This window comes from Aspergillus foveolatus (genome assembly GCF_047715535.1).
Source record: "Aspergillus foveolatus strain CBS 279.81 unplaced genomic scaffold BDW70scaffold_12, whole genome shotgun sequence".
Classification (NCBI taxonomy): domain Eukaryota; kingdom Fungi; phylum Ascomycota; class Eurotiomycetes; order Eurotiales; family Aspergillaceae; genus Aspergillus; species Aspergillus foveolatus.
Genome location: NW_027396076.1, coordinates 298558 through 322424, shown reverse-complemented (window position 1 = coordinate 322424; position 23867 = coordinate 298558). Strand labels below are relative to the sequence as shown.

The 23867-nt window shown below is 49.5% G+C and overlaps 7 protein-coding genes across 7 annotated transcripts; 2 read left to right on the top strand and 5 right to left on the bottom strand.

Moving 5' to 3' along the window:
* Positions 1-3191: 3191 nt before the first annotated feature.
* On the bottom strand, positions 3192-5355 carry ecm33 (GPI-anchored protein Ecm33). The gene is made up of 3 exons (XM_073736124.1): positions 5097-5355; positions 4966-5035; positions 3192-4903 (listed from the first exon to the last, which is right to left on the bottom strand). Exons 2-3 carry the CDS (start codon positions 5024-5026, stop codon positions 3774-3776), a joined length of 1191 nt encoding a protein of 396 aa, XP_073598036.1. The 5' UTR covers positions 5027-5035; positions 5097-5355; the 3' UTR covers positions 3192-3773.
* Positions 5356-8337: 2982 nt separating this feature from the next.
* alkA (DNA-3-methyladenine glycosylase II) lies at positions 8338-10323 on the top strand. The gene is made up of 3 exons (XM_073741383.1): positions 8338-9457; positions 9567-9686; positions 9747-10323. Exons 1-3 carry the CDS (start codon positions 8439-8441, stop codon positions 9808-9810), a joined length of 1203 nt encoding a protein of 400 aa, XP_073598035.1. The 5' UTR covers positions 8338-8438; the 3' UTR covers positions 9811-10323.
* BDW70DRAFT_132206 (ubiquinol--cytochrome-c reductase subunit 7) lies at positions 9729-11238 on the bottom strand. The gene is made up of 3 exons (XM_073736123.1): positions 10858-11238; positions 10575-10683; positions 9729-10512 (listed from the first exon to the last, which is right to left on the bottom strand). The coding sequence occupies exons 1-3, from the start codon at positions 11115-11117 to the stop codon at positions 10321-10323; spliced, it is 561 nt and encodes a 186-aa protein (XP_073598034.1). The 5' UTR covers positions 11118-11238; the 3' UTR covers positions 9729-10320.
* A 50-nt stretch (positions 11239-11288) lies between these two features.
* On the top strand, positions 11289-13435 carry BDW70DRAFT_132205 (putative mitochondrial carrier protein). Its single transcript, XM_073736122.1, has 2 exons — positions 11289-12322; positions 12375-13435. Exons 1-2 carry the CDS (start codon positions 11848-11850, stop codon positions 13142-13144), a joined length of 1245 nt encoding a protein of 414 aa, XP_073598033.1. The 5' UTR covers positions 11289-11847; the 3' UTR covers positions 13145-13435.
* Positions 13436-15097: 1662 nt separating this feature from the next.
* Positions 15098-15662, bottom strand: BDW70DRAFT_16356 (uncharacterized protein). Its single transcript, XM_073741321.1, has 2 exons — positions 15527-15662; positions 15098-15455 (listed from the first exon to the last, which is right to left on the bottom strand). Exons 1-2 carry the CDS (start codon positions 15557-15559, stop codon positions 15234-15236), a joined length of 255 nt encoding a protein of 84 aa, XP_073598032.1. The 5' UTR covers positions 15560-15662; the 3' UTR covers positions 15098-15233.
* A 230-nt stretch (positions 15663-15892) lies between these two features.
* BDW70DRAFT_16351 (ABC1 kinase family protein) lies at positions 15893-18168 on the bottom strand. The gene is made up of 4 exons (XM_073741311.1): positions 17669-18168; positions 17009-17613; positions 16386-16958; positions 15893-16334 (listed from the first exon to the last, which is right to left on the bottom strand). Exons 1-4 carry the CDS (start codon positions 18088-18090, stop codon positions 16087-16089), a joined length of 1848 nt encoding a protein of 615 aa, XP_073598031.1. The 5' UTR covers positions 18091-18168; the 3' UTR covers positions 15893-16086.
* Positions 18169-18376: 208 nt separating this feature from the next.
* BDW70DRAFT_132201 (serine/threonine-protein kinase) lies at positions 18377-23656 on the bottom strand. The gene is made up of 11 exons (XM_073736121.1): positions 23477-23656; positions 23020-23344; positions 22827-22961; positions 22744-22773; positions 22610-22674; positions 22125-22557; positions 21244-22071; positions 20301-21185; positions 20042-20246; positions 19541-19991; positions 18377-19488 (listed from the first exon to the last, which is right to left on the bottom strand). Exons 2-11 carry the CDS (start codon positions 23197-23199, stop codon positions 18660-18662), a joined length of 4041 nt encoding a protein of 1346 aa, XP_073598030.1. The 5' UTR covers positions 23200-23344; positions 23477-23656; the 3' UTR covers positions 18377-18659.
* Positions 23657-23867: the final 211 nt, after the last annotated feature.

Sequence of the window (23867 nt, the reverse complement as noted above, 5' to 3'; positions counted from 1 at the left end):
TCCACATCTACGGCTGACTCGTGCTCAGTTTCGTCAGTTCGAACACGTACTTGACTCCAATTCCTCTTTCTTCTGCAATTCGTAGGTCAATAGCCGGTTTAGCATATCAACAGTCCCGCATCTATGTTCTACCTGCAGAGTACCGTATCGCACTATAGGTTGGGGCCGCCAATATGCTTTGCAGACAAAACAGTCGTTCCAGCACTACCCTTGTATTAGGCTACTCGCTGCCGCCCGGACCATTCGTTGTCGTTGTTTCGGATTCCAGGCATAGGGCCAGGGCTGCTCGTTTCTTCAGCAGCCAAGCTGACAGCTCACTGCGTATAGACCAATCGATCACATCCCACCATTCAATCCAACCACTCATTCACTTTCTGTTGAGTTCCTGTAATGGACCACGCAGTAGTCAGTCCGATCACGATGTTAACTCGTCAATCTATGACCAATTGATAATCTGTTTTCTCCAAAGCCACTGGTGTGCTTCGCAGTTCCTTTCTTTCTTCGGCTCCCAGATCAGATTAAACCAAAGCTTGCTCCGTACTTCTTCAGTCGATCCCTTCCCCATACTTAATATATAACTACCGGGCATATTACTCGCTCTTCGTACGGGGTGTAGCACCTCAATAAATAAAGGAATTCTAGACCCAAGCATTTGACTTAGTAAAAACCGGGAGTTGACCTCGCTTTAGCTGATACGAAATGGCACATCAAGTACGTACTCATGACAAATGAAGGACATTGACCGTGGCGAAGTCTACGGAGGGGCGCCAACCTGCTTACCCGCGATTCTCTCCAACTCACAGTGGTGTATAAGACAGCAGCATGCTTCCCGGCCCACCAGCACGTATTCAATTAGTCAGGCATGCGCCCAAGACTACAGCAAGAAAATCTTCTTGTCTATAACCAGTCTACATACAGTTCACTCAGTCTCGGCCGAAGAAGATCCAATGGCCCACTGCACCTCGCCGCGGCCGCGAAATTCATCAATATATCGCACATCGCATCCCCTGCGAACCTTGGAATCGTTCCAGCCTTCCACTGCTCCTCGCTGCAAAACGGGTTGAAGACGCACCTTACAAATCTAACTATGGTCAATAGCACACTATACATTAGACGTCAGGAACCCACCTTCCGAGGCAAGGCAGTCCAAGGCGACACATCAGCGATCTACACCCTACTAGAGATGCAACCGACCTGTATAATATGCATACCTTGATTCCCGGTATGTGCTCCCTACCGCCCCCTAGAAGGCAAACGCATGGAAAGTTGGAAACGGTTTGAACAGGCAAGGCATGGCCATGCACTTGTTCGCGGAGAATTTACATGTCAGGAGATGTGTCTATTGATACTGCGCTCTTGCGGAGCACAAGCCTTATTGGAGCCCCTAATGTTTCTTCCATCTGAGTTGGCCCTACGAATATCCCTAGCCGCTACCGACATATTCCTTCGGCGCATCTGTAGAAGAGCTACAGCTACAGGTACCTGCCGTCGCAGTACAGCGCGCCGGCCCGAATGCATGCATGAGCATCATGCACTGCACCGAACCCGGTGTGTGAAAATCAGGTTTTGCCCGTCCATCAATTCACATCGATATCCACTCTGAAAGACTTGGCCCAATAGAGCGAGTGGAATTGGGTATCCGCGGTCTGGAAGCAGAGCATGGTGACACCAGGGTACGCAGTTGCAGGGGCTATCGTCTGCATACTTAAACCAGACCAGTTGCATGTTGCTGTGGGTCTCATCGAACTGGGATCATAGATCAATGTTTGCAGTGTAGTCTCAACTTATAAGCCACTATACACATATTGAGTGAAGCGGCCCACGAAAAAGTTCTCAAACCCCTACTTACCAAGTAAACCCGGGCTTAGTCCACTGGACGGTTCATGATCTATAGATCTTCCGCGCCATCCACGTCATTATCTGGCACGTACTCCATCCTAGAGTCCAGCAAAGTCAGGCTGGGAAAAGCAAAGAGAAAGCAAAGAGAGAGCAAGAGGCAGAGCCCGATGTCCAGTTCCTGGCGGCTTCCTGTGGGCGGTCTTTCTCACGACTGCTTATACTGGATGGATAGCAGATGCCAGGCACAAAGTACGAGTTTATGAGCACGTACCCCGTGTCCACTCGACTACTGTGTCTGCCGAGATCCAGTCAAGAAATTCATATCCACCAGTTTCCCTAAGGCCTAAACCCTTTTAACTTCCAACCCCCACCTGCAAGAGGACTGTGCCGCAAATGCCCGCAGACCCAAAGTTGAGCTGAGCTGGGATCCGTGAATAGTAAGATTATGAGGCAAACTAGCACGACAGCTTCCAAGGTTCTGCGATCTAAAAACGATGAATATCAACGTTGACTGTGCCCCACAGACACGGAATCGCATGGAAACTATTTCCGCACCAATGATGGCAAGGAAAAAGGCAAACACCCAACCACAGCATGTACAAAAGTACAAAGTACACCCAAACCAACTTCCAATATTGACTTTAGGATTCCTCAGTTGAGAACTGAGTAAGGTGTCCTGGGCTGTTGGCGAGCCCCTTGCCTACACAGTCTCGAGTGCTCCCTACCTCGGTCACGTCTTAGCTTGAGTTTATATACCTATTCCCAACGACCAGCTAGAGATGCAGTTCAGAAACAAGCCCAAAGGCTCCTGCCCCGAGAAGGCTTGAACAAAAAACTCACGTCAGATGCCATGAATGCTTCATGAACGCACATGTTACAGAATAGCTTCTCAGTCTCCAGGCGCCTACCCGGCACAAGCGCACCCAGCCGCTGCTTTCATGGACCTCTGACTATAGACATCTTTTCAGAGAAAGGCGGTTTTCTTGTATTTTTGACGCTTCATCGACTCGATTGAGTAACCGTTTATCGGGTGCACTGAGTTATTGGATGAGGTGGTTTAGCAGTATGCAAGAATGTGTCAACGACCATACAAATCCCAGACAGGGTAGAGTCCGACATAGAGTGATTACAGTAAGCCTATATGACGCTGTGTCTTGTGCTACATAGTCATGCATGCAGTCGTGGAAAGTCAGTTCCCTGCCTAAATAGTGGTCGGTTAGTAATGGTTACTACGAGGAGCCCAGCATGGCAAAGTATATTTTAAGAAGGCCGAAGATATATCTGCTTACATACCAACTTAGGATTGGTAAACTCGGTACATCGTCTCCAGAATGTTAAAGAATCGGAATGCGCAGTAGACTGAGTGCATGATGTGTAGACAGGGTTTTCACCAAGCAAGTTGATAAAACACTCATCACCCTAAGTTGGTGACAGCAGTATTGTAAGTTTCCCAAAACAGGGGCAGGGTGCCCAAACCAGCCAAAAAGGGTTCCCTTGAGCCGCAAGTAGCTAGGGATCTTTTGATATTACTCCGGGTCGATAGTTCGAATCAGTCAATATTAAGCTAAGAGGCAGATCGGACACTCTGAAACTCGGACCAGAGCGCATTACAATGGATCTTGTGATACGAATAGGTCATCACAGATAAGCATGAAAGAACATCTATACAGCTATAACAAGATTCGAGCACCGCCGGCTCGGAACTTCCACCTTGCAAAATTCTCACTACGCCCGTAGACCAAAGGCGCTTTCCAACAACTGCTGACGGAAGACGGTAAGGGTGCTCAAAACTTCAATTATTATCATAAGAACGACGCGGTACAGATATCAAAACCCAGTGCTTATTATGTCACTTTACAACCACGATGGGCGAAGGAAAAGACGAAACCAGAACGCAAAGATGCATACACAACTGTCAGGTATCCATGGCCACTTTACAGAACGTACTGAACGAGAAGGCCGAACAGGGCAGCAACACCCATGACGGGGACGTTGGCGGCAGTCAAGACAGCAGCATCGTCAGTGGGAGAAGAGCTGTCACCGCTGGTGGTGGTGCTGGATCCAGAGGTGCCGTCGGCAGTGGTGGGGTCGCTGGTTTCAGCCTCGCACTTGTAAGTACCGTGGATGGTGTTGTCCTTCCAGGAGTTGAAGGTAGAGCAGCTGAAGTTACCAGTGCTCTGCATGTTGAAACCACCACGAACGTTCTTGAGGGAAGGAAGAGTGGCCTTGTCGAAAGCACCACTGAAGTCAATGGCACCGGTAACAGTGGCCAGCTTGGGGAAGTTGATGGTGCTAAGCTTGTCGTTGCGGGTGATCAAGAAACCACCGTTGACAGTCTCGAGAACGGGCAGGCTGAGGTTGGAAAGGTTGGCGTTGTCCTCGAAGACAAGGTCACCAGACTCAGTAAGGTTGGGAGCGCTGAGAGAAGAGAAGGAATTTCCCCAGAAACCGAGCTGACCCTCGAGCTTGGTGAGGGAGGGAAGAGAGACCGAGCTGACGTTACGGATGGTCAGGTTGGTACCAGTGGCCAGGTTGGGGAGCGAGATCTCCAGTTCATCGTAGTTACCGGCGAAGTTGATAAGGTTGGTGGCGTTCTTAAGGTTGTTCACGTCGACGGTCTCGAGCTGAGTGTTGTCGGTGACAACGAAGCTGCCAACGGAGTTGAGCGAAATACCGTCGAGGGAAGTCAGACCGGTGTTGACGATGGAGACACTGCCAGCCTTGGTGACACCCTTGGTGAAACCGAGGCTCTGGAGGACGGGGACGGCCTGGAAGTCAATCTCACCGACCGAGGTGAGCTGAGGGAAGTCGAGGGAGGTGAGCGAAGTAGCGCCGTCGAGCTTGAAGGTGTCGTCAATGGTCTCAAGGCTGGGGGCCGAGAGAGAGGTGATGTTCGCGCCACCGGTGCTGGTCAGAGCACCCTTGATTCTCTGAACACCGTTAATGGTAACGGTGCCAGTGAGGCTGTCGGAGAGTTCGACGTCACCGTCGAGGCTCTCGCAGGTGTTGTAGCCATCCAGGTCGCTCTGGCTGCTGATGGTGATGGTCTTACCACTGCCACAGTCTGCATGTTAAGTTAGACAACGCGAGATCGGAGCACGAACATGTCCAGCATTGTAGACTCACTAGCAGCGAAGACGGCATTGGCCGCAGCGAGGGCGGGAAGGGCGTATTTGACGAAAGCCATTGTTTATCTCTACGGACGCAACGCAGGTTAGTCTTTTTGATTTGTGACCTCATCGACTAGGTTCACTTACCGGAAGGATAGATTAAACAGTTGTGTCGACGGGCAAAGCCTGGCCCTGAGTGTTGGTGAGTCGAGCAGAGGCGAGAGGCCGGAGATGGGAAAAGAGGTAAATAAACGAATGAAAGAAGGAGAGCTTCAACGAGGGAGAAGCTTTTAGGTAGACGTTTCTCTAGCGTGAGAAGACGGATCCGGAAAGTACGAGCTCGAACAGAGGAATGAAGGGAAAGAAAGCGAGAGAAGGGAAGCGAGGGAAAAGGAAGGACTGGATGGCGAGTCGCAGAGGAGGAAAGCAGGCTTTCAGGGAGGACAAGAAAGGAGTCGTGGCCTGGCACTGGGTCTGGCTGGTGGAGCGTTCTCCTTGCCAATACCGCGTCTGTGTGTATTACAAATATGTTACGTACGGTATTATCTCCATTCTTTCTACCTCAATACTTCAACAGATTCCGTCACACATGTTCTTAAATATCTGCTGTCTGTGTACCGCGTACGGAGATTCTGGTCTCGAAGACTCTTAGACCGCGGTCTCCTTCGCCTCCTGAATTCTGAGCCCGTCACGTCGTCCCTCTTCGTCACTTTACCGTCTTATCTGCACTTTAGCGGTCCCACATGGCGCCGTCCTATATTCATCTTCAAATTGGTGTTTCACTTTCAACTGCATGGAAAACGCAGCGATGATGCAGCGGATCCCAAGAGACTCTCAGCTCAAGTTCTCGCTGGTTGAGGCAGAAGATGCGTAGATGTCTATCGGTCAGACCAGCGACCTCAGCATCATGTGCTTTCTAGTAGAAAATGAGAGCGTCGGCATTATTTTTTCAATATTCGGCCACTAGCCAAGATATAAAATTGCTACTTCGACTGGTGGGACAGACAGGCTCATTGCGCGAGACGCTTGCCAACTTCAAGCGATGTACTCTGAGTAGATTCCAGACCGTCGTCGATCAAAGACCGTCTCGAAGGTCAATATCTGATATTCTATTTATGTCCATTCCTCCTCCCCGGATATGGTGTCAACACTATCGAAGAATGCTGCTATAGACACGGAACATCATAACTCCGACGGGTGGACGCGTCGCCCGGCGAGTTTTGGTCGATTGTGGCAACCCGCTTCCGATGCTCGAACCCGGCATCGAACACCATTCGTCCTCCGGTATGCCATCTCTTGGAATTCAGATTCTCAAGGATGCAGACGGACTTTGCATTTCAAGTAAGATATCCACAGGGTCGTAGCATGCGAGGAGCTACTGTGTTGATACCACGGTCTATCACTTCAATTTGGTACACCTCCCAAAGCTCATGAGGTCATGGGCTAGCAACCAAACAACAATTGGCCAGACTCATGAAATTATCAACAAAATCCAGGCACAGGCGGGTCGAATTCGCAGTGGTCAACCAGTAAAGGCGATCATAGGAATGGGCACTAAGAATAGTGTGTGGCGAGTCCAAGAGGCGTATCACGTGCGGGCCATGTAAGCCGCTTGTTAATGCCGGTAATTTACATACAATACAAGGGGAATACAGCGAAGGAAAACAAGTCTGAAGCAAGAAAAACCTGATGGACGCTTCCGTAGATGATTCTCGCAGGGTGGCGAAGCCAAAAGCTTGTCGCTACTCGCTATGGACCCTAGTTGATCGTTCAGTCTATCGAGGCTCGCTATATTGATCACCGGACTGGTAATGACTCTCCTTCTGACTACGTACGGTGGTCAAAGAGCACGCTGCCAACCATCGAGGAGAATGCGTCTGAGCAATATCCTTCGCCAGGAGATTCCAGGCACAACTCTATGAAAGTTGAAAGCATTGTTTTTGCAGGCGGAGCTACGGACGAGACAACTCGTTGCTCGTCACTCAATGACAAGAGTCCTCAGAGCACTTAGTAGTAATCAAGCATAACAAAACAACTCCACAGATCCTTGTCGCAATTCGCAAATCGCAATTAATATTGGCCTTGGATTTCCAGGTTATACTTTCCCGGGAGGACTGATCAGCGAGGGTGTGGCCCTTTATTGTTTGAAGATCTTGCGTGTTTCATATCATATAAGTAGTCTATTACTCCTAATTTCCTGGCTACCTGAAATGTTATCAGGCTTCCAATAGAGATTCTTCGACAAAAGATCAGCATCCGAAAACAAAGCTTGCATAGGGATATATCCTTGATTGTTGATGCCCCATATCATGACTCCGTCAGGCGCCTGAGGTGGGATGTAAGCGTTCTGCTTGCTAGACACGTATTTCATGGACACGTTTGCTGGTGCCACTTGTATCGAGTCAATACTCAGTAGTGGCTGATAAGACCAAGGGGCTAGACTTTCAATCGGGTCTATTCGAGACGCTGCACTCAGATCATAACAGCCCACAGGCGCCGTTTGCTACCTCATGAGGCGGATATTATTTGCCAAGCACTGACGATGACACCACCTGCATCGGCTGCGCATTTCTCATGTTCTCGGTTTAAGGCTGGTGTCGCTGAGCCACTCAAGTATGTCAGAACATTTTGCCATGGAGCGGCGGCGGCTTTCTGCTACCGTTTAGGGACCGCAAACTGTTAACCCCCGTACGGTGTATCAAGCAAATGAGAACTATGAGGCGATACCTCCTTAACCTCCCTTAATCTATACTTTGTTCAGTACAGGGACAAGTGACCGGTCTTTATGCTGTGCGGTTTCAATGCCACAAAGATGGGACTTGTCTGACATTTTGGCACCGACCAGGGACTGATTGGTTGTGGCAGAGCGAAGCTTTCCCACATGAAACAATATGTGACGGCACTTGTACGGCCCCCCATGTTTCATAATCCATTGGACACCGTTTCACTTGCCATACTTGATACGCCAACCTTGTGCGTGGTCAATAGCACGATTTCAGCAACTAAGCGAAAGGTACTCTGACCCTCCGTACTATTCTGAAGGTGAATATCCTGTTTGCAGACATTCTATAGCTTGAAGCATTAGAATGGCATAGCTGGGCCCTGGATAAATGGCGCATTAAATGAATGCAGCTCGAAGAAGCCGTTGGGAATTGAGATTGCGGACACTTTATCCGGCATTTAAGGGTAGGGGTAGGCAAGAATCTGGTAGATGCAACCGCAACCGCCAACTCTAAATCGAGCTTCAGGGTCAGCAATGCCCTCTATACATCGACCGCACCAAGCGCTCGGAGTTGCGATTTGAAAGAGGAATACGAGCTCGCTTTCGTAAGGATGACAGGCGAAAAGCCGCTGACTCCGCACCCCGGATTCTGATTGCTGAGGCAACCTTGAGCTCTCATACTCAAACAACTTCCGCAGGTCAGGGTAACTGTGCAAGCAGTTCAGCACTCAAAATCTTTGCATCTTCGACAGGTCAGCTTCGACGAGATGGCTCTCCGCCGCTCTACTCGACTGAGCGCACTTCTCCCCCTCAAATCAACCGCGCAAGCCGCAACATCAGCATCACAACGCAGCAACGGAATCACGAAAACGCGGAAACTCTCAACCAAAGAAAAGAAGAAGAAAACACAGACAATCGAGAATCTCAACTCGCATGCCCAGTCTATCACAGACTCAGATCCAGATCCAACCGAGCAAACCCCAACGACGGTTCCTCCGCTCCCTCCTTCGTCCGCAGTCAACAGCAACACCCACAACAGTAACTACTGGGAGGGCACACCGATATCAAACTCACGCCTTCATACCCCCCCCCCTCTAGACCGCCCCGTCGAACCCCACCGCACAAACGCAACCCTTTTAACCCCCCACGGCTCGTCTCTCGTCGCCTATCCCCCTGGAGCAACAGGGTCAGACATCTCCCCCTCAAAGCCAGGCCTGCCCCGCCCCACGGCGACAACCGGCACGCTTCTCGAGAAAGCAACAGCGCATCTGATAGCCACAGACCCACGCCTGGAACCTCTTATAAAGGCACATCACTGCGCGCTTTTTTCGCCAGAGGGATTAGCCGAGAAGATCGATCCGTTTCGGAGCTTGGTCGGGACAATTATAGGACAGCAGGTTTCGGGCGCGGCGGCGAGGTCAATTCGAGAGAAGTTCGTGGCGTTGCTATGGGGCCTGAATCATACTTATGAAAATGGTGATGAGGTGCAAAGAGATCGGGACGAGAATGAGGGCTACTTTCCTACGCCAGAGGAGATAGTCCGTGTTGATATTCCTACGTTACGGACAGCGGGGCTATCACAACGCAAGGCGGAGTATATCCACGGCCTCGCGGAGAAGTTTGCGAGCGGGGAATTGAGTGCGACGATGTTGTTGAACGCTAGTGATGAGGAGTTGCTGGAGAAGTTGACTGCTGTGCGAGGACTGGGGAGATGGTCGGTCGAGATGTTTGCGTGCTTCACGCTCAAGCGCACGGATGTGTTTTCGACAGGGGACTTGGGTGTTCAGTGAGTTAACTAACTTCCTTAACGCCCTGTTTTGGTCTTGGAGTTACATCTGCTTCGCTTCTAGCGGGGCAGAATGGATTGAAGGTGAACCGGACTGACTGCGGCATAGGAGAGGATGTGCCGCTTTCCTGGGAAAGGACGTAAGTAAACTCAAGGCAAAGGGTGGTAAGTTCAAGTACATGTCGGAGAAAGAGATGTTAGATTTGGCCGCCAAGTTTGCGCCATATAGGTACGTTCTGTTTCAAGCTTTGAAGCTTGCAATATGTGCTGCATTACTTACATCCCTCAGGAGCCTCTTCATGTGGTACATGTGGCGTGTAGAAGAAGTCGATGTCACTGTGATGACCGGCTAGAGCGAGTATCTCATACACCTGTTGTGGTCTCCGTTTGCAACCAAGAGCCAGGGGCCACGCTTATATCATCTCAGGGTTTAGAAACAGGCATAGATGTCTTCAGTGTATATAGCCCGACTCCCAGTGAGCTGGGTTTTAAAGTCACCGATACTCGCAGCGTATAAATACTACCTCGATATCAAGCAGTAACAAGAATAGATTTTTACAGTATCAGTACACGTGGTTTGCACGACATAACTCCAAAGGCTCAAGCAAATGGCGGATGCTCCACTCGACGGAGCATAAGCCCGAAAGAACAGGTCTTGTATCGTCTTATTCCACACGTCTATATCCTTGGGGAGGGTTTGCAGCTTCGTAATTTACAAGAAGCCATTTATTTCTTTCGGTTGACGACAAGGTTGTCAAGGTCGGCACGCTCGGCGTTCTCCTTCTCGATCTCGCGGATGATGGGGCTCAGGTACTCGACATCCTAGCGCCGCAATCAGTATGTCATCTTTAACAAGCCGCTCTTCAAAAGGCCCTATCATTCAATAGACGGCATATCCGGGGTATCGATTTTGTTGACAAATCCGGCGTACGGGATTGGCCAAAAGGATGCGGAGACACTGAAAAAGCGCTTGCGACTGAAAGAAGGTCAAATTGACTCACCTCGTGGGCCTTTGTGTGCTCCTCAGGAGGAAGAAGAGTGTGAGAGACAGAGCACTATTAACAGCCATTCGGTTCAGCAAATATCCCTTCCACGCTTATCATACAATGAGACCGACCTGGAAGGCCCTGCGGATACGGAAGATGCGGTCGTAGGCTTCCTTGGGAGGAAGGCGCTTGAGAGCGGTTTGGACGGTATCGCTTTCCTCGGGGATCAAGTCATCGGCCCTGTTTTCCATGTTAACCGGATGTTGGATTGACTTGAGAGCTTTGGTGGCCCCGGACAAGCGGCGATGACGCTATCGCAACAAACCCAGCAATCTAGATGAGCAGTGCAAGTTATGCTCCCACATCAATTGTCACCAGCGCTTGTCCTGGGCTTACCAGAAAAGGAGTGCGTACTTAAGACCGAGCTTTCTGTAGCCCGCGGCATCGGTGTACCAGTTGGCAATTGGCATCATCCAGCGCTTCAGCCAGGGGCGCTTGACGATGTAACTGGTGAGAGAAGGGGCAGACATTTTGATTGAACGACAAAGAGCGTTGTACAGTTCCAACTGACGAGGGAAAGCGGAGGTGTCGGAGAGTTGAGCTGAACGAAAGATGGCCCGACGTTGGTGTGCAAAACGGGGAGGTTCAAAGCGGGTGAGCCTTTCCAAAAACATCCGATATTTATGCCTGAGGCATAAATATAAATTGCACGTGCTCCCGCATATCTGGTAGCTTAATGCCTCAGGCCGGAAAATCCGGACCTTCTCCGGCGAGAAACAAGTTCCAGGAGGAAGAACCTTTGCGTGTGTAAGGCTTGATTAGGGCCTACTCCAACTTTTATTAGACTACTGTACCCTAATCTTACGTTGTACGCTAATTAGTAACCATTCTTGAGCTATTCCCATACCGCCGACTTCTCCGTGTCGAGTGACCCGACTGATACCATCTACAATACTCCATTCTTCACCTCTCGTCATTCGACACCTGAGGCCACTATTCCCAGATCACTAAACCCACGATATCCGTCTTCCGAGGTGGGATTGGGGTTCTACAATCGTTATATCTCCATCTTCTTCCCCTTCCTTTTCAATCTCTTTCGCTACCTTAGTGATTCGACAGACCCCGCGCCCCCGTCTGTGCATCAGATAGGGCAACTTTAAATCCAGGCGGCTCGGCAGCATCGGCTCGCTTGATAAATCCGATTCCTCGAACCTCTGCACTCGGTCGTCTTCTTTCACCACTCTACCCCACGATACTCCCAATATACCTATCTTACTTTCAAACCGCGGTCTTCAACGTCCTTTGGGTTCCGGAGCGGGCACCGACATGCTCGGGTCCGGGATCCCTCATCGGTAAAGCATCAAAACGGACAGCTGTGGAACTGCTTGAGCGCTGGCTGCAAGGATGTTTTCAGAGGAGCACAAGACATCATCGGCTTCCAGCGACTCGAATAAGCAGCAAATGTCAAATTCCGACAGCCCTGCGTCCCCGACCGTTCATATGCCCCCAGCGGTTACGTCCAGTCGGAGCTCCGCCCTCGTCACTCGCATCGAGCTCTTCGCTGCCGGTGTGCCGGATTGGTATGTCGCTCCAATTTGCGGGGCTAGCGCAGGTGTAGCTTCGGGGATTGTGACATGTCCGCTTGATGTGATCAAAACGAAACTTCAGGCCCAGGGGGGCTTCGTGCGGCGAGGGAAAATGGTGGAGGCGAAAACTATATACAGGGGAATGTTGGGAACTGGAAAAGTAATTTGGAGGGAAGACGGTATTCGAGGTCTTTATCAAGGCCTAGGTCCAATGCTTCTAGGTTATCTCCCTACATGGGCGGTATATCTGGCTGTTTACGACCGGTCACGCGAATACTATTATGAGACTACCGGTGGGTGCTGCTTATTTTTCTAGCCTTCGGACTTTCACTGAATATATTATAGGCAGTTGGTGGCTATCAAGAGGATACGCTTCTGTAACGGCGGGCGCTTGCTCTACCATTGTCACTAACCCCATCTGGGTGATAAAAACGCGACTGATGTCCCAGAGTCTAAGGTCCACGACAGAAGGATTCCGAGCTCCTTGGCAATACAGCGGCACTTGGGATGCAGCCCGAAAGATGTACAAGAATGAGGGTATCCTCTCATTCTATTCTGGCCTAACGCCAGCCCTACTGGGACTGGCGCACGTTGCTATTCAATTTCCTCTTTATGAATACCTGAAAATGGCTTTTACCGGTTACAGCATTGGAGAACATCCTGATACTGGAAGTTCCCACTGGGTTGGGATAAGTTGCGCAACATTTCTGAGTAAGATCTGTGCCAGCACTGTGACGTATCCTCATGAGGTTTTACGGACAAGACTCCAGACACAGCAAAGAACTCCGCCATCACCTTCACCAGAGGAAATTGCATTCCGGGGTGGACTGGGTGGCATGGATCGTGGACGTGGTGCAGGTGCATCTTCATCAGACGGTATGCCCAACAGGCCTCGCTATTCCGGGATTATCCGCACGTGTCAAACGATCCTACACGAGGAGGGCTGGCGGGCGTTCTACTCTGGGATTGGAACAAACCTATTTCGAGCCGTCCCCGCTGCCATGACCACCATGCTCACATATGAGTATCTCCGAAAACTCATTGGGCACATGAAACATGAGGGAGAGATGAAGCTCAGGCTTGAGGAGGAAAAGAACTCCACAGGGGCAATATAACTGATTGAGCTATGATATGCATACCAATCACTGACTCATGGATTTCCACGACGTGTCTAAAGGCTTGACGTCCTGCGTTATCCCCTCTTTAGAGCTGATATCTCGCATACTAGGAGCAATTACGATTCCAGAGCGAGACTTGCTACTTTTTAGGCGGTCATTCTATGTTGATGGCGTCATGATAGAGTGATGGGCTCTAATTTCGCATCACAAAGATTTGTTTTTATGAGCGCCCTTCTTATTACCCCATAGTTTACATTACTTGCCTCGAAATGTATATATGATATGAACCATCGCTATTTCACCATAGTAATCCAAGCTTTAAAAATCAAGGCGTCGAAGGTGCAAACGTACGTTCTATGAGCGAAGCAAGTAGCGAGTGCGCACGGTCATGTGATGTGGACAAGTACCTGTTTCCACACAAATCTCTTCCCGCGAAAAACTGTCAAGTTTGATTCTGTCAAACCACCAGTCTTCCCTCTTTCATCTACGAAAATGTTCAATTGTCAACTATTCGCTCGTAGAGCAAACAAAACATCATACTCTACCGTTGAATATTAACTAGGAACCATAACATCGCCCAAACGTGCAACTGCCTAGAAGTCATCAGCCCAACCCTCAACAGCTGGCCGGTAAGGGTGGAGTTGGCCTTGGAGATGAGACATCAATGCAGTCCTAGCTGGAATCACGTCTTCGCTAGCAAGAATGCGGTTACAATATCTTCTCGAGAGCGCTGGCATACTATGATGCTTCTGCACTAGAAGCCACGACAACTTAGGACTTCATTTACCTGTTACATGGGTATGGCACATCGCCTGTATCGACTATCCCCCTCCAACGGTCGACCTGCAGATCGTTCAAAATCTCCAGCCGCACCCCCCTGCTTCCGCAACACCAATCGATCGCCACGAGATCCTCTGGTTTTCGGAGTGCTAATTCAGTGGGGGTAGTGCGGGCTTCTTTCAAGTCTCCGGACGTCCACTCGCTCGCCTCAATGTGCCCAAGCAGGGCCAGAAATTATAATATGAGGCAGATGACAGGGACATGCCATTAAACCATGCCATTCGAGGTTGAACGATCCTAGTATATGCTACTAGTGCCTGTGGCGCAGCCGGCAGTTTACGCCAGCCATGTCGCAGGGCCTCGCCGTTTTTCCTTGGCGTCGATCTGGCGAGGAGACCCTATCCTTTTGGCTGAATGCCTCCCGCTTGGAGAGGGCGACAAAGTCGCTTAGCCGGGATACCTGTATCGTGTGTTTCCCTAAGTCCGAAATTCCCTGGCCCCTGGAGCTTTCGCTCGCTGGCAGACCACATCCCGCTTCATGAGGGGAGAAACTTGAAACTTGGTATGTGAAGACCTGGCATCTTCTAGCACATTATCGAGCAAAGCTCTAGTACCGGTTGATCGGTTGGGATGGGCAATTCTTTGAAAGATGGAGGTCCAGGATTCGATGCTCGAGTCTGCTTCTCTTTTTGCCTCGGGGATAAGTGCCTGAAATGCCTTGCCCGCCGCCATGATTCCTGCTTGTTCCAGCATTGACAGACCAGGTTGGTCGCGGAATTTCACAGTTTTGCTGGCAAGGTGATATCAAACAGGTGAGTGCTCCTTGAAGGAATGATACCCCTTCAAAAAAGAAAAAAAAAGGCCCTTGAATCAGTCAAATACTCCAATCTCCTTCTATCCTACGAGACTACCATGATGAATCTTTACAATGGGGATCCAGCTTTGTCGTACAAATTGGACATGACCATTCATACACTGAAAATTCTGATCCAAATCTCGTCCCTTTGTCATTCGTCATACATATCTGTTCCCATCTCTCACTGACTTGTTGAAGAAGATCCTTTACATAAGAGTAACCCAGCCATACAACCTTAGGATCAGTTCGTAGGCAGTTATTTAGGCAAGGTACCCTACAGCCAGCTCATGCAAATATTCATCAAGATGTCCAATTGAGTCTTTACATTTGTAGTCCAATTACACGAGATGGCATGAATACTAATAAAAGCAACTCGGAACACCATAAACCTCTTAAGGACAACCCACATAGAATACAATTAGCCTTGTGCAATCGATTCTAATCTTCTTCTCATCCCCTATATCTCTCTCTCTCCCTCTCACTCTCCCTTCCCTCCTCTAAAACAACCTTCACCCAATCCTCCTGCTTCTGCCGTCGCTTCGCCTGCATTGATACGTCAGGCGTACCCATAGCGTGACCGTGCGCGCCCCGTCTAGCAGAGTTGATCGAGTAGATGCAGTAAGAACACAGCACAACAGCCATTGTGAATGCGGCTATGGGTGCGTTTAGGGACTTTATGTTTGTTAGCTTGAGTATTGTACTTGGTGAGGAGGGAAGGAAGAAAGGAGCAAGGGTTTGCCTACGCCTGCAGAGCGGCCGAGCGGTTTCTTGGACATTATTTTTTGTTAATTATTCTTTGCTCTTGAGTAGTCTAGGCAAACGCAAGGAGTTATTTGTTTAAGCTAGGATTTGCTCAATCGTGGTGCTGGTTGATGAAAGAGGTCGTTATGCTTAAGTGGTTTTATTGAAGTTGCCGCGACGGGTTTGCTGGAGGTGCGGGTTTAAAATGAGCTAGCCATAGAGGAACCAAGTCAAATGAATTACGCATTACCTACGGTCCGGACATATACATATTATCCCTATCAGGTTGCTCGAGGAATCGACATTCAGCTAGGTCTATATATTCTAGTTGAACTCTAAACATAGCAAATTATAAGGGATTTCCAAAAGTGCAAAGGCAAAAAAGCCCAACCGGATTGTCTAGTAAAGCATGGTCAAGAAGGTTTGAAGAAGAGAATCATAAGCATCACAAGAAGAGAAATAACAGAGAAACGCCTCGCCGTAATGCACAACTATACAAGGCAAGACCCAAATTAAAGTAATACAGTGGGTAGGAAGATGCACTCATGGTTAAGGCTGCGGACTACAAAAGTCCTAACCGACTTTTCAACGAGAGCACAGTTTCGTACACGGAGAGCTTTAGCTCCACACGCAGAAATTTTGCCCAAGCGCAAAGAAATCGCCAGAAGTTTGATGGGCGCAGCAACCCACCGCTCTCATTGATAGTATCCATCTGCTCTTCGAAAATGGTGCGGGTTGCGTAGCGCGCGAGAATAAGGAACGTCCGTACGGGGCCTTGCCGAGTGTGAAGGTTCTCGTCGAGACTGCGAGCTATCAAAGCGTTAGTGAGACTGTCCTGGATGTAAGAATAAGGAGACCTACTCAGGTCGTTTGTTTTGAGGATTAAAAGCATGATCCGGGGCACCTGGCCCAGTAATTCCACCAGCTGCTGAAGCAAGCCTTCACCGAGCGCACCAGTGATGCTTTCTTTCTCTGCTTCTGTGCGCGATGAAGTGATGTTTTTCTCTGTTAGAACTGTGTAATCTCTACCTGTAATTGCGCTTGCGAAGAGAGGAAACTGCTCATCTGTCACACCGGCTACCTTGCGTGAATACTCGCGCATGCGAGCCTCGTCAGCTTCAATGACAGAGAGCCAGAGTTTTGCGTAGTTACGGCGCGTTTCGCGAGGGATATCGCGGTACAAACCGTGGTCGTAAAGGATGATGTCGAAATTGTGGCGACTCCGGTTAGGGTTCTTGCGAATGGCAATGTTCCCGCCATGAGGATCACAGTGTAGAGGAGCATCGTCGCCAAAAATCATCTCGTTAAATATATGAGCCAGCGCGGCTGAAACCTCGTCCCGGTCAATATGGTTTGTATCTAGATACTCTAGGTCGTCTGGCCGCGAGCCCGATATGAACTCCATCACAAGAATCCGTTTTTGTGCCCACAACACTAGAAACGTTAGAGGAACATGCAGATATATCATGAAAGGATCAGAATACCTTTTGGAATCACGAGAGGAGCATTCGAGTTCTTCTTGAAGTACTCGCTAGCCCTATTGGCATTCTGCGCTTCCATGCGAAAATCCAACTCCTGTGGCAACGAAAGATCCATTTCCTTCGAGAGCCATTCCAAGTCATATTCCGGGAAGAAGCGCTTCAACATCGAGAATGTGAACCTTGTCAGCGCAAGGTCGAGCGGTGCCCATTCCGCCAATGCTGGATGTTGCACCTTCACCGCAACCTTCTCGCCAGTTTCCTTCAGTGTCCCAATATGCACCTGTGCTAGCGAGGCCGCGCCGATTGGCGTTGGTTCGAACGTCGTAAAGAGTTCATCTATCCGTTTCCCAGTATCCTTAACGAACATTTCCTCAATCGACTCGATCGACGAAACGGGGCATTTATCTTGGAGAGGTATGAAAGTCGTCGTCCACTCTAGCGGAAGCAGGTAGCCCATGCTACTCAAGTGTTGTCCCAGCTTAATGAAGATAGAGCCATTCCTTTCCAGCACATGTAGGGTTCGATTGGCGCAACGCTTGTGGCAGGCGCGAATCGCCTCGTTTCGTTCCTCGGGTGTACTCGTCTCTTGCTTAAGAGTTACTCGGTAGCTATATTGACACTGCGTCAGTGAGCAGTTCCACCTCTTCTAGTCGGCTAACTTACTCATTGATACAAACAGCCAGCGTGCCAACCACCCTCCCCGTTCGCGCAGCAGCGTGGTAAATGTGTCTGATATCATCGGAAACTACGACCCCTCCAGCAACAATTGTCCCTCCGATTATCCCATACTTGGTCCACTTATTTCTGGACTTAGAAGTCTGAGACTGCCTTCCTTGACCGCCAGCCCTCTGTTGCGTTTCGAATCGATATAAAGTCGTTGTAGAAAACGGCGTTCGGAAGTTGTGCTGTGGAAAGGTCGCTTTATTGAACCTAAGTGAGCTGAATAGCCAATCAAGGGGCGACTTGTATGGATTCCGCGTTGCAAGCTCTCTAGGAGCGTATGGTGAAGCAGTATATTGAAGAACGGACGCCGGGTCACCGAGAGCCCGTAGTGGGGTGCGGAGCGCCACCCTCATGCCGGACATGAACGATGCCGTAGAGAGAGCGGCCACGAGTCAAGGGAGAAAATTCTGCCGGGTGATGTGTTCATCCGTACCCCAAGGCCATTGAGCGAAAGATGAAGGTGTAGATGAGGTAGTTCTGAAGGGAAGGAAAGATGGCGGATGGCGGAGGAGACAAAAATTGCCGCGTGGCCGTTGCAACGCTGATCGTGGCATTATTTTCACCTCCAGCCCGAGTCTCGCCGCTGCCGATGCCGTCACATGTGGATTTACTTGGAAGTGGACATTGTACACAGCTAAACGCTGGAATATTGGATGTATGCAACAGAGCTATAAAGAAACCGCTACTATCTACATGCGCCACTGTCCATGTCGCCGATGCACCAAATTCCATACCCTACCAGCCAGCAAAACATATGATGTATTGTAAACCCAAGGGCAAAAAGAGAGATAATTGATGGCAAACGCCGCAAAATGCGCCTATACAATGATGCATGGGCTCATGGTGATCAGACATCGAAGAGAAGTACTCACAGAACCCATTCGCAAAGGAACTATAGTGATAAATAGACGCTCCATTACGGACCAACCGATTACGATCCTCGCTCCGCCTCAAACTGCGTCAATCGTCGACGACGTGGGAGGACCGACGATCGACGAGTTATAGAACCCGCGATTCGATTATCATCATCCGGTAACAACTCGATGTGCGACAATCTATTGGACACTCCGCGAGCTAACCTGTTTCTTGAGGCACCAGCACTTCCGTTAGCACCCCCTACAATACCCGGAGTTGGCCCGTCTCTGCTTCCAGGACGGAGAGCCAGTGCAGAGCCACTGATTGCACTTCGCGGCCGCCGTTGCGTTTCCCGACTATCGTAGTATCCTTTTGACTGGTTTTGGCGACTCAACTGAGGAGTGACAGGCGCTGGTTGGTTGGCAAGGAGACCAGGGGAAGTGGCAGATGTACTTCCCCGCCTAACATTGGGCTTGAGTTTACCGAGTCCGTACGAATCATTTCTCTCGCTGGACTGGATTAATTTTCCAGCCATATCCCGAACAAGGATAGCAGGATCATGCTCTAACTCGCGAATTGAGTCCAGGAGCCCGTATCCTGCGAGTAGTCCGCCCTGTTGCTCACTAGAGTCGCAGATGCTAGATATTATGCGCAGGAGATTCAGACGGACCGCGGCCTTGGAGTGATGGAGTTTCTGTCCTAGCCGGCTGAACAAGTCTGGGCGCGCCAGGGTCGAGGCTATTGGAGGACTGAGCCTCAGAAGCTTTTGCAGCGGCTCAAGGATGTTCTCGAACGCATTTGCCTTGGACAATGTCAAGCATCTCACGATCGCATCTGTGAATGATGGTTGATCGTAACGATTTTCTAATAGATGCTCTTCTACCTTAGCGGTCTCCTCCTGAAGCCTGTCAATAATTATTAGCTAGGCACATACCGCCCGGAGAGAACGTCACATACCATATGAAAATCGCATCCAAAGCGGTCACCTGCCAGTAAGGGTCAGAAAGTAATGAGATATAGAATGCGAGTCCCTTGTTCCGCCACAACTCCCGACGGCCAACTTTCCCAGAGTGTGCCATATCGCATAGAATAGGCAACGCAAACTCCTTGAGTGGACGTTCAGTCTTCACAATCTTCTGGAGTAAAGGTACAATGCCATTCAACGCGGCATCTTCTTGTCGTGACTTGTTGAGACGGCACATGTTATAAATTGTATTCAGAATCTGGTTGGAGACCTCCCGGAAATGTGGACGCTTAATGGTGGACCGCAAGAGGTCGGTCAAGACGTCAATCGCGTTTGAGTTTTGAAGAGAGTCAAGTGTTGTTGATAGCATAGACAGATTCTTGATGAACTTCAGCATAGTTATTTGGTGGGCGGGTGTCATGCGCTTCAACTCTTTTAATACCCCTAAGCCATCGTCAGTACCTGAAGCCATATCCATCTATCGAAGCCCTTACTATGTAAGACTGTGCGCTCAGAAACCATTTCTTTGACGTGATTCTCAGCTTGCGAGAAGATGAAGAAGATATTTGCAATGCGGCCTTCCACGATCTCGGCCAACTCGCCTTCTTCGTCCAATACTCGGCTCAACACAAGGGACAAAGGATCCAAAACGGAACTGCGTGATAAAATTCTGCAAAAGTCGTTTTTGGGAGTCGAGCCCTGTGTTTTGTCAATATCGTGCCCATTGCAACGGAAAGGGATGCTGCCACGCACCTGTAACTCAAAAACACTCCAGATGCCATTTACTCCTACCAGAACGAGGTCACGTTCATCCTCATAATCGTCCTCCAAAAACTCAACAAGAACGTTTAACCCTCCCGCGCTGACAAACATTTGAAGGGTAAGGGTTGATGTTTGATACATCTGTTGAACGAACGCTGCTGCTTCGAGCCGTATTTCCCGGGGATATTTTTTCGCAGCGAATTCGTTAATAATAGGAATACCGCCGACAAAGCAGAGATTTTCCTGTATTTCGTAATCATCATAGATGATTGCATTGACAATTTTCAGTAGGCACAAAGTGATGTCGCGGCGGCGGCATAGGTCAAGAATCTCCAATATTGGTAACATGCCATGGGCGCTAATTATTATGTTCTTTGTCTCTGGGAAGTCGCAGAAGACGGCCAAGAGCTGCTCCGATATGTCCCCAAGTACTTCTTCGTCTTGCGACGTCTTCAAAGAACCAACAAGCCCTTCAACTTGACTTCGGAGTCGTGCATGCTTGTCACGAGCAATATTAGCTTCGAGGTCAGTCTCATCGAGCCCTTCCTCAAGCAATGCGAAGGGATCATCTTCATCATCCAAATCTCCTAGCCAAGAATTGTTTGATAATTTTGTATTTAGCATCAGCGTGCTCTTATTTGAGCCGTCGTCGCTTTCAGCCTTGTCTAGCGTGACTCCATCCACCCCTAGGATATCAGAAAAATCCTCATCATGCTCGTTCTCGGCAAACTGCTGGATCTCGACTGTCCCACGATACCGCTTGACTGATATTTGTCTTCCGATTCGAGGTGTATCTTCTTGCTCGGATGAACTCTGATACCGAATGACCTCCCTGGGCCTTCCCGTGTCTGGTAAGTCTTTATGCTCGTCGTTCTCCTGATGAACGTCAGCTGCATGGTCAGATCCTTCAGGGGGTGGTTAAAGTTGCACCTACTTGAAAAGCACTGATTTTGCGGTCAAGGACGTCTTCATTAGCTGAGATAAGATCGGAGTAATCTTCAACGGAATTCTCTTTGTAGAACAACGGCGGACGCTGTTGCCGTATAGGAGATGACGAGATTTGGAGCATTTGCCCACCGTAGGCTGGGGTTATGGCGGTATTTAAAGGCGGTCCCCGCCTCATATGCGCACCATACGGTCCGTTTTGGGACTGTGACGTTCCAGAGTTTGCCTGCTGCGACGGCGAAGGCCGGATTGTCTTCAGCGGATCATGTTCTCCAGCCAGCAGAGATCCTTTGAAAGGGTCATCGGACTCCTCAAAGGTTTCATCAGACTTTAGGACTGTACCATCTAGAGAGGCAAATGCCTTCAGTTTCTCGGAAGAAAGCTTTCCACCGAAATTGTCGTGCGGCCGAAGGTGAGGTAGCTGCAGTGCACTTGGCGAGATGGCAGTAGCAAAATCATCGTCCCAGTTATCCTCTTCTCCGGAGCTAGGAGAACTAAATTTGTCCGCGACAGTTCTGGAGACTGGGCTTGGAAGTGTGGCTTTAGTTGGCGTATACCGCGTGTCAAGCCGTAAAGACGGTGGGTTTTGATTTTCATTTCTGGTTCCTCTTCTTAGGGCATTCGATTCCGGCGAACGCAAAGCCTCATTCCACTCCTGGACACTTTTTACCGCCTCTTCATATTCCGTTGATTTTTTAGGGACTACGGAGTCAGATCTTCGAGCGTTGACGATCCATGGGTGTTTCAGAAGTTTGCGAGCGGACACACGAAGGTTGGGATCTTTCTGAAAACACTGCATCAAGAAATCTTTGACTGCCTGGTCATTCATTAGCCATCCCGTACAGAAGCAGAACCATGAGGCAAACCCACTGGTGAGGCGCCTTGAGGGAGGGGAGGGTGATCGTCATTGACAATGCGGAAAAGAGCCGGCATAGGCTGAAGGTTATAGTACGGCGGTTTTCCTTCAAGCAGCTCAATGACAGTACATCCCAGACTCCATATATCAGACGCTGTAGTTGCACCCGATAATTCGATCACTTCAGGGGCCATCCAGTATGGAGTCCCGACAACGCTCGATTCGCTCAGTCCGGTGGTCCGACTGGCCACACCAAAGTCTGCAAGCTTGACAAGACCCTCTTTCGTTGTGAGAATATTCGCACCCTTAATATCTCTGTGTATGACACCCTGATCGTGAAGGTAAAGAAGACCATGGAGAACTTGGGACATATACACCCCCACTAAAGTTTCCGGAAAGCGGCCGAAGTTTTTGGCAATCGAGTGTAGAGAACCATTTTCACAATATCTGAATTGTCAGCTGCTATACACTTTCCTATCCTATCCCATCCAGGACATACTCGAGAATGATGTTTAAGGTTTCGGCCGACTTCACGAACCCCTGGTACTTCACGATATTCGGGTGCTATTGTCAATCGAGTCAGTAGATGTCGCAACTATAGGGGCCATTGGTCCCAAGCAGGCAGTGTCATACATCCAAATTCTTCAGGAGGTCGATCTCCAGCTGTAGCACGTATTGTTAGCACGTAAAGCAAGCGAAGTTGTAGGCAAACATACCATGATGACCCGCAATTCACTCTTTGGGAGATCAGCGAGCTTGATCTGTTTGACCGCTACAGTTTCCCCGGTATTCCAGTTCAGTGCCCTGTACACCGAGCCAAAAGCACCACGACCCAAGCAATCACCCAATTGCTTCAAAGATCACCGTCAGTTTCGACAACCGGGATGACAGCGCGGGGATCGGGCATACATAGTCCTTGAGCTCCGCAACATCTTTCGCCGATGTCTTTCCCATCCTGTCATCTTTTGCTTTGTCGTCACGTTTTGATGGACTAGAACCGAGTCTCGTGAGGCGTCCTTTTGCGGGTGCGCCGGGCGTTCTAGACGCCGGATGAGGCGCTTCAGGCCCCTCGTTGGACCGAGATACCATGACTGATCACGGCTAGAGCGGGTACTTATGGACAAGGCTCGATTCGACTTGAAACGTCGGCTTGGAATGTACAATCTTAAGCACGGTGGGAAGAGGAAAAGGCAGGTGCCGGGAATCGGTCGGATCACTCATATCAGCACGCTCGCTATGGAGCAACGCAAATTGTCAGTAATACTTGAGGAGACAGGGTCAGATAGAAAAATAAAAACAGTAAAAAATATGTATACTGTCTGGTTCCAATAGGTGAGTTTGTTGGCGGGAGATAGAAAAGACATACCGGAGGGATCTTTGTTCCTGCACTCACAAAGCGGCGCTGAGAGATCGCAACAGGCCACATGGGAACCTGACTGTTTTATCTCGGCCAAAGCCACAAATTACCAGGAGTAACTCAGGAACAAACGTGAGATTGAGGAGAGAATAGTAATGTCTAGTGTTGTTCCCTGGGAGCTGAACCTTGGGAACGATAATTAATTAGCGGATGTTTTGGACTCTCCTTCTCTGGGTCTCCACAGGCCGCCACTAAGTATTTAAAGCATGACGCACTGGCCGGCTGCGCTTGTGAATCTCCAATCAGCCTTAACAGCCTAATGCTTCCAGATACCGTTGAATATTATTGAATATCGGCGAGTATTTCGATACACGAATAGAATGATTTAGGTAGATATTTT